Source organism: Rhinoderma darwinii, chromosome 8 (assembly GCF_050947455.1).
Source record: "Rhinoderma darwinii isolate aRhiDar2 chromosome 8, aRhiDar2.hap1, whole genome shotgun sequence".
Lineage (NCBI taxonomy): Eukaryota > Metazoa > Chordata > Amphibia > Anura > Rhinodermatidae > Rhinoderma > Rhinoderma darwinii.
The window spans coordinates 9,883,675-9,898,273 of record NC_134694.1 but is presented as its reverse complement, the minus strand read 5'-3'; the positions used below and the strand labels follow the sequence as shown (position 1 = coordinate 9,898,273).

The 14,599-nt window shown below is 42.9% G+C and overlaps 1 protein-coding gene across 2 annotated transcripts in view; it reads left to right on the top strand.

The window, feature by feature from the left end:
• Positions 1 to 14,599, top strand: part of GRIPAP1 (GRIP1 associated protein 1) — a 52,061-nt gene that overhangs the window by 13,765 nt on the left and 23,697 nt on the right. For both annotated transcript variants that reach the window (XM_075835006.1, XM_075835005.1), the window contains 7 exons: positions 224 to 319; positions 403 to 615; positions 1,047 to 1,160; positions 1,395 to 1,472; positions 2,327 to 2,422; positions 2,627 to 2,683; positions 4,849 to 4,948. In XM_075835006.1, coding sequence (XP_075691121.1) covers positions 224 to 319; positions 403 to 615; positions 1,047 to 1,160; positions 1,395 to 1,472; positions 2,327 to 2,422; positions 2,627 to 2,683; positions 4,849 to 4,948 — 754 coding nt within the window. The remainder of the gene's footprint in view (positions 1 to 223; positions 320 to 402; positions 616 to 1,046; positions 1,161 to 1,394; positions 1,473 to 2,326; positions 2,423 to 2,626; positions 2,684 to 4,848; positions 4,949 to 14,599) is intronic.

Below are 14,599 nucleotides of genomic sequence, written 5' to 3'. Positions count from 1 at the left end.
ACAAGGACTCCTTGACATCACTGTATCTGACAGAGATCAGAAGGGGACATGTTGTCATTAGATTTTCTCAGTAGTGCAGCCTCTGGCGTCGGCCCTGTAACTTAAAAGGTAAAAACTGGCCATATTATTACCCAGATTTTATCTCCTGTATGAGTGGATAGAGGTACTACAATCAGGTATGTATCATAGGTTTCCATTTTTTAACCCTGTCTTTTTTGGTCAGGAGTCCAGCCGTGCCCATGGCCGACTGCTGGAGCAGCTGCAGGAACAGAAGCAAGAGATTCAGCAGTTGCTGCAGGATCTGGATGAAGCACGGAAGGTACCGAGTCTTTCTCTTCTCCTCCTTCTCCGTTTTGAATCTCTTCACATCTGGCGGGTGACACGCGCTCCTTTTTCTTGCAGAGCGCTGATAAGCGGAAAGGCATGCTGGATGAGATGGCCATCGAAATGCTTCAGGAGAAGGCCCGGCACAAAGAAGAAGTGGGAAACATTAAGCTCCAGCATGAGAAGGAGGTACTAAGCATACGAGCCAAGTACGAGAAGGAGCTGAGGGAGCTCCACGAAGAGAAGAACCGCGGAGAAGAAGAACTGAGAGGTCAGCTCAGGGATGAGAAGGTATGGCCTACCGATCGGGGACGTCCTTATGAGATTATTCATGGAACTAGACCTCAGTGAGAGCAAAGCAGGTCAGGGCTAGAAAACGGGGCCCTGGGCAATAAGTAATGTAACCTCCGCGCGCTCACCGTTTTTAGACATTTGTTCTCGGAACTTCAAAATATGACAGAGGTATATATGCACTTTTTACCTGAATGTTAATACTCAAATGCTGTCATATAATGGCAAATAATTCTATCCGACCATTCCCACACAATTCTACGATTCGTTGCCTAAAAAATAATACAGTATCCAAACAGTACTAGTATAAAGTGCCAACCTAACACGGCCATATATCCTCTACAAAACACTGCCATTCAGTTTTCAAATGTTACCGCCATTCCTGAGTGTACACCTGTATATAATAATCACAACACACAATGTCTCTCTAGGCCCGCAGTCGGGAGCTGGAAGGATTGCATCAAACCACAGAAGAGCTGCGCTTACAGATTCAGTCACTAGAGGGAACCAAAGGCTGGTTTGAGCGTCGATTAAAGGAGGCCGAAGTAAGTGTGGGGTTAGTCTGTCTGTTTCACTGCTCCAATACTATGTCTCACTGACTGTATACAGCTCCTAATCTGCCCGTACACATAAGGGGGCAGTCCGCTACACATCCAACATGCTTTGTCCTTGTTTCCCTCATGGCGGTTGTTGGGGGACCGTAGGATTCTGTACGAGTCTCCACAGCCAGGTTGTGGACCTTTGATCTATGTCCTATCTCATCTATCTCATGTTCTTAGGAGACAATTGAGAGGAACCAGTTACATCATGAAGAGGATTTGGGCAAACTGCGAAAGGAGCATTTTGCTGATCTGCAGGTAAATCTGTGGCTTTATGGTACTTAATACTCTGGCTGTTTAAAGGAACACTATAGCTTTAAGGGTTATTACCGTCACAGAAAGAGATTACTTTCTGATCGGTGGGGGACCCCCCTCTGGGCCGCTAAGATTGAAAGCACTGCTTTAGCAATATATCACAGAAAGTGAAGGCCAAGAGAGCCGCCATGCAGGAAAAATAGTGAAGGGATGCAGTGCTCGGTGGGGGTTTCGGTAGTTCCCCCTCCACTGAGTTCTCGGCATCTCTTAGTGATATTGCCATCATTTTCTGTGATTGGAATAACCCTTTAAAGTGGACCGGTCACCTCTCCTGACATGTCTATTTTAGTAAATACTTGTATTCCCAATAAAATAATTATGAAACAGATTTTCTTAAAACTCTGCGTTGTGCCGTTCCTCTGTTATTCCTCCTAGAAATGTCTTAGTGAATTGACAACTGGCTGTAACCATTCCCCTTGTCCAAGGGGGCGTGTCCCGCAATCTCACTCTGTCATCACTGATTGGACAGTGTCAGACTGTGCAGGGACACACCCCCAACTGGTTACACCCAGTTGCCAATTTATTCATAATTTTCTAGGAGGAATAACAGAGGATCGACAGACTGTAGAGTTCTAGGAAAAAATGCTCCAGAATTGTTATTTTATGGGGAATACAATTATTTACTAAAACAGACAAGTCAGGAGAGGTGACACATGGACAATCTCCTTTAGGTAAAAGGGTCCCCTGAGGATAAACTGAGCACAGAGTGTCCCACTAATAGAAGCCCCCAGCAATGAATGATAAGACTATTCTATATTTTGATCAAATTAATCTTACCGTCTTGCTTACCGTCACAGGTGAAGGAACAGGATCGGGAGACACTGACAGAACAAATAAAGTTTTCTGAGAAAGACAAAGAAGATCTTCAGGAAACAATAGAGCGGCTGAAACAGGTAAGAACACAGACATCAGATAGGGGTCCGTCTGCTGGTCCAATCAGTTACTTCAGACTTGAGCCCCAGTTATTCAGCAATTTTGGACCCATTTTCTACACTTTAGGAGAAAAACAATCAAAGAACAATATGCGCAATGCACAAATCGACGCAGCAGGACACGTGTCGCAATCATGTGTATTGATAATGTGTTCTCATTATTAGGAAGTCAAGGATACAGCAGATGGACAGAGAATCCTGGAGAAGAGGGGGAGCGCGGCTGTGAGTATTAGAGGACGAATTATTAAATGGGGTTCAGCATATGGACGTCACAGGAGGATCCCTTTCTCTGGATCCCCTCTTTGAACCAAAGCGAAGAGCCGCTAACTAGTACTATTACATAGGCGGCCATTCATACTACATTTCTCCTAGTGGCCGTTACTGGGAATGTGAGCAGACAAAGGCAATTTCCCCCTGGCCCGGGGATTGTCTGTAATAAGACAGCCACTTTAATCACTGCATTATAAGGATATTCAGCGGAGACTGAGCGCTTTTATCCAGGTCATAGAAATATGAGCTCACGTCCTCCGTGATTTATAGGTAGGGTTATTATTAATGGCTTGTGAGCGCTCACATTCATCATGGTATAGATAGACTGGAAATATTAGTATATTGCGTATCTTACCGCATTTTATACAGCGTGGAGGATGAATACTTACATTATGATATTGATGCAAATCATTAGATCATAGAACTGTATTTCTCATCTCATAATGTACATACACTATATACAGTGAAGGAAATAAGTATTTGATCCCTTGCTGATTTTGTAAGTTTGCCCACTGTCAGTCATGAACAGTCTAGAATTTTTAGGCTAGGTTAATTTTACCAGTGAGAGATAGATTATATAAAAAAAAACAGAAAATCACATTGTCAAAATGATGTATATTTATTTGCGTTGTGCACAGAGAAATAAGTATTTGACCCCCTACCAACCATTAAGAGTTCAGCCTCCTCCAGACCAGTTACACGCTCCAAATCAACTTGGTGCCTGCATTAGACAGCTCTTACATGGTCACCTGTATAAAAGACTCCTGTCCACAGACTCAATTCATCAGTCTGACTCTAACCTCTACAACATGGGCAAGACCAAAGAGCTTTCTAAGGATGTCAGGGACAAGATCATAGACCTGCACAAGGCTGGAATGGGCTACAAAACCATAAGTAAGACGCTGGGTGAGAAGGAGACAACTGTTGGTGCAATAGTAAGAAAATGGAAGACATACAAAATGACTGTCAATCGACATCGATCTGGGGCTCCATGCAAAATCTCACCTCGTGGGGTATCCTTGATCCTGAGGAAGGTGAGAGCTCAGCCGAAAACTACACGGGGGGAACTTGTTAATGATCTCAAGGCAGCTGGGACCACAGTCACCAAGAAAACCATTGGTAACACATTGCACCGTAATGGATTAAAATCCTGCAGTGCCCGCAAGGTCCCCCTGCTCAAGAAGGCACATGTACAGCCCGTCTGAACATTGCAAATGAACATCTGGATGATTCTGAGAGTGATTGGGAGAAGGTGCTGTGGTCAGATGAGACTAAAATTGAGCTCTTTGGCATTAACTCAACTCGCCGTGTTTGGAGGAAGAGAAATGCTGCCTATGACCCAAAGAACACCGTCCCCACTGTCAAGCATGGAGGTGGAAACATTATGTTTTGGGGGTGTTTCTCTGCTAAGGGCACAGGACTACTTCACCGCATCAATGGGAGAATGGATGGAGCCATGTACCGTCAAATCCTGAGTGACAACCTCCTTCCCTCCACCAGGACATTAAAAATGGCTCGTGGCTGGGTCTTCCAGCACGACAATGACCCGAAACAAACAGCCAAGGCAACAAAGGAGTGGCTCAAAAAGAAGCACATTAAGGTCATGGAGTGGCCTAGCCAGTCTCCAGACTTTAATCCCATCTAAAACTTATGGAGGGAGCTGAAGATCCGAGTTGCCAAGCGACAGCTTCGAAATCTTAATGATTTACAGATGATCTGCAAAGAGGAGTGGGCCAAAATTCCATCTAACATGTGTGCAAACCTCATCATCAACTACATAAAACGTCTGACTGCTGTGCTTGCCAACAAGGGTTTTGCCACCAAGTATTAAGTCTTGTTTGCCAAAGGGATCAAATACTTATTTCTCTGTGCGCAATGCAAATAAATATATATAATTTTGACTGTGATTTTCTGTTTTTTTTTTTTATGTAATCTATCTCTCACTGGTAAAATTAACCTAGCCTAAAAATTCTAGACTGTTCATGTGTTTGACAGTGGGCAAACTTACAAAATCAGCAAGGGATCAAATACTTATTTCCTTCACTGTGTGTATATATATATATATATATATATATATATAATTATAATTTATTTATTTATTTTGCCTTTCGTCACAGCTAAAAGATCTGAAAAGACAGCTGCACCTGGAGAGGAAAAGGGCAGATAAACTGCAGGAACGTCTACAGGACATTCTCACCAATAGTAAAACCCGGACAGGTGAGTGCGCGGCTGATATATGGCGCATATAGATGTATACAGCTTCTTTTGGACTCAATGGCGGCTGTAAAAATCCTTAGTGTCGGCTGCCGGCAAATGCCATGTCCTCAGGAAGCAGGAGCAGCAGTTCTGTGTTTGGCCCCCTTTTACCACGGGCTCCATAGCATGGGGGTCTGCCTCTATGGAAAGTACACCACTTCTGAAATTCCTTGGCAAAAGTCTGCCAGGTAATCTGAAATTTCGGAAGCCATACGCATAAGGTCAGCTGAACAAGCGTTCTCCTTACTTCCCCCATAAACATGCACGCTTGTATTGGCCATGCATGTTTACTTCTGCCAGACACATCTGGCATCGCTTCTCTCCAGTGGCAACAAAGGATTGGGCATATTGGAATATAACGTGAAGATAATCGACTGCCCCGCACAAATGAGACTGCCTGACAATCCTTCTGACATAAGCTGGCTCAGCTAACCGTTATCCAATGTATATGGCCAGCGTAAAGGGCCATATCAGACATTTATGGCATATCCATAAAATATGCCATAAATGACTGATAAGTGCAAGGTCCTGACTCTGAAAACTGTATCTATGTGGAGAACGGAGGTCTTTCGGCTTGGTGAGGTGATCGCTGCATCCAGGTGGAGAAGGAATGGAGAGGTAGGTGCACAAGTGCGGGGCTGTTTTCATTCCCTCCTATGGGTTCTACAGAAACAGCCAAGCTCGGACACAGTGGGCAGTGACCGTCTTACCAGGTGACGCAGGGGCTGGGGATGTCTGTTCTCCACATAAGTGCGGGTTCCAGTGGTGGGGCTTGTTCCTATCAGGCAGTTATAGCTAATCCTGTGGATATGCCATAAATGTCTGAGGTGGGGGGGACCTCTCGAAAGCGTAGGTTAATTTAATGTAATGGCCTTTTAAAAATTAGGGACAATGAAAGAATTGTCAGAATTAGACATTAATGTTCCTGTACGCACTTTGCTCCTTTATTAGTTCACAGTAGGAGGCCTGAATGAGCAGCCATAATGTGCTTCGCATACTTGAGCAATCTCAAATGTCACCATGTTCGGCATAAACATTTAGGATGCGGTTTAAACCCCCCGTGTACAGTATTTGCATTCAAAAGCCCACAAGGGGGCAGCAGCGGTCATGTTACTTCATGTTGACTGTATTCACTCATATCTGTTGTAGTAGGTGCTCATATACCGATTAATTGGCAGCTTTCGTTCCGCTATATTATATGCCGTATATAAAGTGACTGTGGCTGAACACGCACATTGAAATTTCCACTGCAGCCAAGCTTTGATTTTTCTGAGCCAGGTTGGAAAATGAAAAAGACGGCCATATTGGTGGATGTGGGCAGCTCCTCCACTTTTTTCTTTTCTCCTTTATTGCGCGCCAAATTAGTATGAAGACAACCCCACATCTGTAACATTAAAGAGGCTCTCTGCCTATATATTTCTACATACCTCATTCTGGTATGTAGAATAGCATGGCTCTTCTTCCTTGCTAAGAGCACAATAGTCAGGTCTGACAGTCTGGTTGCTAGGGATACACATGAGGTTGTCAGGCAGGACATCCTTAGCAACCAGTCTGTCTGACCTTACTCAGGTCTTCAGCTCAAGGTGTTAAAAGCACCGATCTGAGGGCAAGGAGGCTGGGCAGAACTCAAACCATGTCATTACAGCTCGCTGCCTTGAGCCAAACCTGGACCTATTGTTGTATTTGAGAAAATCGCATGTATGGCAATTCCGTAGAATATTTATATGACTGTAATTGCACCTTTTATGGGCAGGAACAGAACATCGCCTTGTGTCTGCTGCTCCATAGGTAGAATGCCGGCTGGTATACTTGGCAGCCTGTTTTCTTTGGGTAGTGAGAAAAGAATTGGTATCTCCCTGCACCCATATTATGTTTTTTCAATGTAAATAAGTCCAAAATTTAGTGCCAATTAATTTCTTGGTTTATCTTTTTATAGAGGTTAAAGCTCAGTTTTACTGATATAGAGCTCCACTAGGGGCGGTTCACTGCATACGGTTTATACATTGAACTCCATAATAAACCAGTATGCAAAAAGTTCCTAGGCTCCCCCTAATGGCGGTCAAAATTTAAAGGTGTTTTCCGATCTTTAAAAATTGTGTGCAAATGGTTTTAACTGCAGTGAGATTAGTCTCTTACAAACGCACAGCTCAGCAACCTTCGGCACTCCAGCTGTTGTAATACTACAATTCTCAGCATGCCCTGACCGTCTTAAGCTGGAATAATAAAGCCTTGGGCTGTCAGGCACTTCTGGGAGTTGTAGTTTCCCAACAGCTCAAGTGTCGTAGGCTGCTGACCCCTGTACTAATGTACTGTCTGTAGCTGAAATGCCTCTGTAAGCCAGTCCTGCATGCAGTCACATGACCATCTCCTGCTTGTGTGATATCCCGTCCTCTGAACGCGTTCCTATCTCTCCTCTACCCTCTCCCTGTAGTACAGGAGGTCACACATTACATGACTCTAATCTCCACTGCCCGCTTCTCTCCCTTCCTGTCTCTGGAGGGATTGTGTTTCACATACTAGGCAGCTGATTGTGCAATGTCAGGAGCAGAGCAACATCTAAGTAGCAGACTGGGTTATTACAGCACTACCTTACACCCTGTAATAGAGGGGCATGCAGGCAGCTGTAAATACCGGCAATGTCTGAGAGAGGAGAGAGGAATCATGGGAACTGTAGTCCTTTACATGGTAATCTTACCCACAGCAAGCCCTCTGTATATTGTATGCATTTTCCTTGGATCACTTTACCATAGTCGACTGTAGTTTTTATATGTATGTGTGAATCTTGGTAATAGTCATTTGACACAATAAAGCCCCTAGTGCCTAATGAGCTGGGCATTAGTACAGTTTCCACATCGCCAGCCTGTGCGGGCACCACGAGTCCATTTTATAACCAGTGCTATTCTGCAATAAAAAAACAAAACCCTTATTAACTTCACAAGATACAATTATAAAAGGACAATGATCAATGGCGGCCGCTCTCTTCTGAGCCAATCACCAGAGGAAATCGAGTCATTGACTACGCGGATGAGAACGGCTTCTCTGGGAATATTGAAAGTGTCACGCGGGTGAACGGGAGAAACAAATCACACAGTCCAGTGAATGCGGGGCCGGGATCCACAGAAAAAGCGCAGCCACAGTAAAGCGCCGGCCTTATAAACTCACATGAAAATCCAATTACCCTAATGACTGCAATTAGATCATTCCCATTAGTTTACAAATGGACAAAACGGGGGATTAATACGGCTGAAAAAAAAACACGGCAGTATTTTAATTCCTTTTCAATGGGAAATTACATCAGTCGATCCAAGTGTTACTCCTTACCGCTTCAAGAAAATCTAGATTATGGTTAACCCTTCAGTACAGATAAGCAGGGTAATATGACGGCTCTTAAAGGGGTTTTCCACTTTCGACAAGTCTCTTTTTGTTAGAAGGCTTCCCTGAAAATGATGATCACCGCTGCAAACCTTGAGGGAACGCGACACAAATATTTAATTTCCCTGCAGCGCCTCCACAGGGGAAATGAAGCATTACACAGTATACATTGAAATGAATGGGCTGTCCATGTCATACACAGAGGTGCCGGTTCCTCCAGGGTGAGAGATGCTCTTTTAAATTGTTCTCTGTTTAAGTTGATGATAATTCAGCTAAAATGAGCGTATATGAGCAAGGAAAGGAGATAGATTGGCTGAAAATCGGAAAACTTCCCCCCCCCCCCTCCAAATGTAACCCCTTCCTGACCTGGCCCGCGGCCGGGAGGGAAAGTATGGAACAGGCTCACAGACTGAACCCGCTTCATAAGTTGAGCGTGTCGGCTGTGGTCCGTAGCGAACACGTAATCTAAACTGTTAGAAAGAGGGAGGCATCCCTCTCTGACAGCCCATCGCGCCCCCGCAGCATGATCGCGGGGTGCCAATAATTGTCATGGCAGCTTGAGAGCCTAATGGAGGCCCCCAGGTTTGCCATCTTTGTACTCTTATTAAGCTCCGCCAGAGGATGTAATAATCACGATATACTGTACTGCAATACATTAGCATTGCAGTATGTCGTGCAAGCAATCCAATCGCTGGTTCAAGTCCCCTCCGTGGACTAATAAAAAACATAAAATAGAGTAAAATTACGTTTATATACATATATACACAAAAAATAATAAAAAACATTGTCATTTTTGATTTTTTTATATAACTGGTATCCTTGCGCTTGTAGAAGTCCGAACTATTACATTATAAGATTATTTAACCCCAGTAGTACAAAACAAAACACAAATGGGTATGTATAAGGATATAGCAAATCCATGCTAAACCTGATCTCTTGGGGGATGCCACCCTGATAGTGGCTAAACAAAGAAGCCCCAACCGGACCACCCAAAAAAAAACCTCTGATAACAATGTAGTTTGCATGTAAATGAATAAAAAGAATATTGCATCAAACCGTTTTGCAAGTATGCAGCATGGTAACTGGGTAACCAAGGAAGGGTCTGAATACCCCACACGTATCGCCATATTGCTCAGGGGTAGGAAGCCACGGGGCATTCAGCCCCTTCTCTCCCTTACACCGCCAGAATCGCAGTTTTTTTTTTTTCACCTCATTTTCCACACAAAAAATGGACTAAAAAGTAATCAAAAAGTCTCATGTGGCCCAAAATGGTACTATTAAAAACTACAGCTCGGCCCGCAAAAAATAAGCCCTAACACCGCTCAATGGACGGAAAAATGTAAATGTTATGGTTCTCAGAATTTGGCGACACAATAAAAAAAAAATTTTTTTTTTTTTTTAACAATTAGTTTTTCCCTTGTAAAAGTAGTAAAATGTATAAAGATAATAATATAAATTTGGTATTTTCGTAGCTGTATTGGCCCTTCAGAAGTTAGAATGCCGTTTTTACTGCACGGTGAACGCCGTAAAAACGAAACCTAAAAAACAATGGATGAATCTGTTTTTTTTTCCCATTCCACTCTACAAATAATTTTTTCCCAGTTCCTCATTACATTATATGGTACAATAAATGGTGCCATAAAAAACTACAACTTGTCCCGCAAAAATTAAGCCCTCATACAGCTATATCAACAGAAGAAAAAAAGCTATGCTTCTTCCTCTTCTTCTTCTTCTTCCTTCTTCTTCTTCCTCTTCTTTCTCCTCCTCCTCTTCTTCCTCTTCTTCCTCCTTCTCCTCTTCCTCTTTTTCTTCCTCTTTTTCTTCCTCTTTTTCTTCCTCTTTTTCTTCTTCTTCTTCCTCTTCCTCTTTTTCTTCCTCTTCCTCTTTTTCTTCTTCCTCTTCCTCCTCTTCTACCTTCTTCTTCCATCACATAATTGTTGTGGCCATAGTACGAACGCAAAAATAAAACTATGTCACGGCCACGTGAATTGAGCTTATCGGTATATCTAGTATAGAAAGTATATTTATGTGAATACACTACCCTGGATATTGGCAACTAGAATAAAAGCCTCCATTCTTTACACTACAGGCTGCATCCAGGCATTTTTATTATTTTATAATTAAAGAGCTTTATTTATATACAGGTTTCGATTCCCTTTACACATACAGCGTAGTTCATCATATCCCTGGTTATAATCCTATATAGGATATCAGAATCATTGTTCATTTAAACCCCCTCATCCTTGTATTTTCCCCCTTTATGCTCTGCGGACGGTTTGTCAGGCTGGTGGTGTATAGAGGTGTATATGTTTAGAAGCTGAGACCAATCTATATACCGGTAGCTGTTTGTGTGTTCGCCTCTCCTCCCTCTGAAGTCCCATTAGCTGCGGAAATCATTTTATTTTCCTTTAAACTATGCTAGAAACTCATACCTGATTGATTTGCTCCGTTCCTGGCAAATGACACTCTAAATGTTGAATATAATTAACACCGGACGGCTCGTTACACTGTGGCGGACACATTATCTCCTACACAGGTGGAAGGCAGAGGAGCCGGAATAGTGCGGAATAGCAGAGATGATACTGATGCGGAAAATGTAAGGAGGGACTCATCCATTTGTGGGAACTAAGGGAGCCGTGGGGTGAAGACGAAGCAGAGGGCACATCATGAGACAGAATGGGAACCTGACGTAGCAAAGGCGCAGAGAATCCGAAGCAGCGGCAGGGTGAGATGAAGTGTAGTGGGTGGTAGGAATAGCAGAGAGGACAATTATGGAAATCACAACGTCCACGTAGTGGGAGGTAATAATAGTAGTGAAGACGAGGGTGAAAAAGCAGAATTGGAGGCAGCAGAAATCAGAAGGGGCGCCTTTTATCAGAAACCTTGGCAGACCTGTGTATTTATAACTTTGCTGGGATAAGTTTGTAAAATTGTTATGATCTGAGCAATATCTGAAGCAGATTTCTTAAAATGTTGGATATCGTAAGATGAATGCCTCTAATACTAATGGGCACAAACTCTATGCCAGGCAAGTCTGTCCTGGGCACATGTGCTCCATTTGTAATCAGAAAAAAATTAGATCATAACTCCATATTTATGAATTAAAAATGTGGTAACCGTTTCTTAATCTCTTACTTCTATGCTGAGATAAGATGATTTGAAGTTATAGGCCCAAAAGCCTGAGGCTGCACTACTGAGAGAGTCTGAAAACAACATGTCCCCTTCTGATTTCTGTCAGGTGCAGTGTTGTCATGGAGAGAGAGTGTGGATCCATATCATCCAAGTACAGCAATATCTACATCCTATTGGCTTGAATAGTGTCAGATATACATACCTTCAAACTTCAAGTATCGCAAAAAGGGACAACCACATTTTTTCCAGGAGCGGAATCCCCAGCCAGAGCATTGGCCACGGTCTGGCCGGGGATTCCACCCCAAGAGGAGCCCCTGATGTCACTGTCCATATATGGACAGTGACGTCAAGGGATTTTCCAAGACCGGATTCCCTAGCCAGAGAGCTTGCACTGCTCTGGCCCGGGACTCTATAGCTGAATGCTGAAGCAGGGAACTGCTTCAGCATTGGATACTGCATTGCTTACAACTGTATCTGCGTCCTCAGGACGCAGATACAGTTGAAACCGGAACATACCACCGGCCGCCCGAGGCAGCGGGACACCACCCGGAATCCAGGGCGGTTGGGAGGTATGGATATATGTGTGTATGTGGCGACGTTGATACTGATTTGGATCCTTACAAAGTTTATATGACAACTGGTCCTGACAGGTGATATCCTGGTATCAGAAACTCTCAGGCTTTGGGCCTTATACATTTCTTCTGATTGGTCTCCTTTCAGGCCATCCATCCACTCAGCATTATCCTCATGGTGATCTTCCCTCATGAGACATCTTGGTCTCTACCCTTTTCCACAATCACTCTCCCAGTCCACTTTGTCGTTATCCTCGCTTTCTCCGTCCTATGTTATAATTATTCCCCCCTCCCCCGCTCCATCTATTCTCCCTCTTATTACCTGTTCTATCCCTGCCCATGACTTTCTGTAGTAGTCACCAGTCATTGAATGCTAGACCTACCTTTTTATCTTACTCTTCCGGAAGTGTGTGTGGAGGAGGGGGGACAGTCCAATAATATAGCGAAGACCTCCATGATTGACTGAGCGGCTGGGAGGGGAGTACCGGAGTTCTTAGTGATCCAGTCCACAGAATGTCATAGTACCGGAGCTAATGATGTCATTACTGGACCCGGGACGCACGTCCATTTCCTCTCATATTATAAGACTCCGGTCTCTCCTCTGGATATGCTGAGCAAGACTTTCTAATCCTGTTGATGAAGTTTCCATGAGATTGTATAATCCGGGTCTCTGAGTTCTCCCCTATTATGTCACATCTTTATCCATAGTACACACGGTTATTCCTGCAGGATTATACATAGTACACACGGTTATTCCTGCAGGATTATACATAGTAAACACTGCGTTATTCCGGGAGTACTGCAGGATTATACATAGTACACACGGTTATTCCTGCAGGATTATACATAGTACACACGGTTATTCCTGCAGGATTATACATAGTACACACTGTTATTCGGGAGTACTGCAGGATTATACATAGTACACACTGTTATTCTAGAGTACTGCAGGATTATACATAGTACACACTGTTATTCTAGAGTACTGCAGGATTATACATAGTACACACTGTTATTCTAGAGTACTGCAGGATTATACATGGTACACACTGTTATTCTAGAGTACTGCAGGATTATACATAGTACACACTGTTATTCTAGAGTACTGCAGGATTATACATAGTACACACTGTTATTCTAGAGTACTGCAGGATTATACATGGTACACACTGCGTTATTCCGGGAGTACTGCAGGATTATACATAGTACACACTGTTATTCCTGCAGGATTATACATAGTACACACTGTTATTCGGGAGTACTGCAGGATTATACATAGTACACACTGTTATTCTAGAGTACTGCAGGATTATACATGGTACACACTGTTATTCTAGAGTACTGCAGGAGTATACATAGTACACACTGTTATTCTAGAGTACTGCAGGATTATACATAGTACACACTGTTATTCTAGAGTACTGCAGGAGTATACATAGTACACACTGTTATTCCTGCAGGATTATACATAGTACACACTGTTATTCGGGAGTACTGCAGGATTATACATAGTACACACTGTTATTCTAGAGTACTGCAGGATTATACATGGTACACACTGTTATTCTAGAGTACTGCAGGAGTATACATAGTACACACTGTTATTCTAGAGTACTGCAGGATTATACATAGTACACACTGTTATTCTAGAGTACTGCAGGATTATACATGGTACACACTGTTATTCCTGCAGGATTATACATAGTACACACTGTTATTCCTGCAGGATTATACATAGTACACACTGTTATTCGGGAGTACTGCAGGATTATACATGGTACACACTGTTATTCTAGAGTACTGCAGGAGTATACATAGTACACACTGTTATTCTAGAGTACTGCAGGAGTATACATAGTACACACTGTTATTCGGGAGTACTGCAGGAGTATACATAGTACACACTGTTATTCTAGAGTACTGCAGGATTATTCATAGTACACACTGTTATTCGGGAGTACTGCAGGATTATACATAGTACACACTGTTATTCGGGAGTACTGCAGGATTATACATAGTACACACTGTTATTCGGGAGTACTGCAGGATTATACATAGTACACACTGTTATTCTAGAGTACTGCAGGATTATACATAGTACACACTGTTATTCTAGAGTACTGCAGGATTATTCATAGTACACACTGTTATTCGGGAGTACTGCAGGATTATACATAGTACACACTGTTATTCTAGAGTACTGCAGGATTATACATGGTACACACTGTTATTCTAGAGTACTGCAGGAGTATACATAGTACACACTGTTATTCTAGAGTACTGCAGGATTATACATGGTACACACTGTTATTCCTGCAGGATTATACATAGTACACACTGTTATTCCTGCAGGATTATACATAGTACACACTGTTATTCGGGAGTACTGCAGGATTATACATGGTACACACTGTTATTCTAGAGTACTGCAGGAGTATACATAGTACACACTGTTATTCTAGAGTACTGCAGGAGTATACATAGTACACACTGTTATTCGGGAGTACTGCAGGAGTATACATAGTACACACTGTTA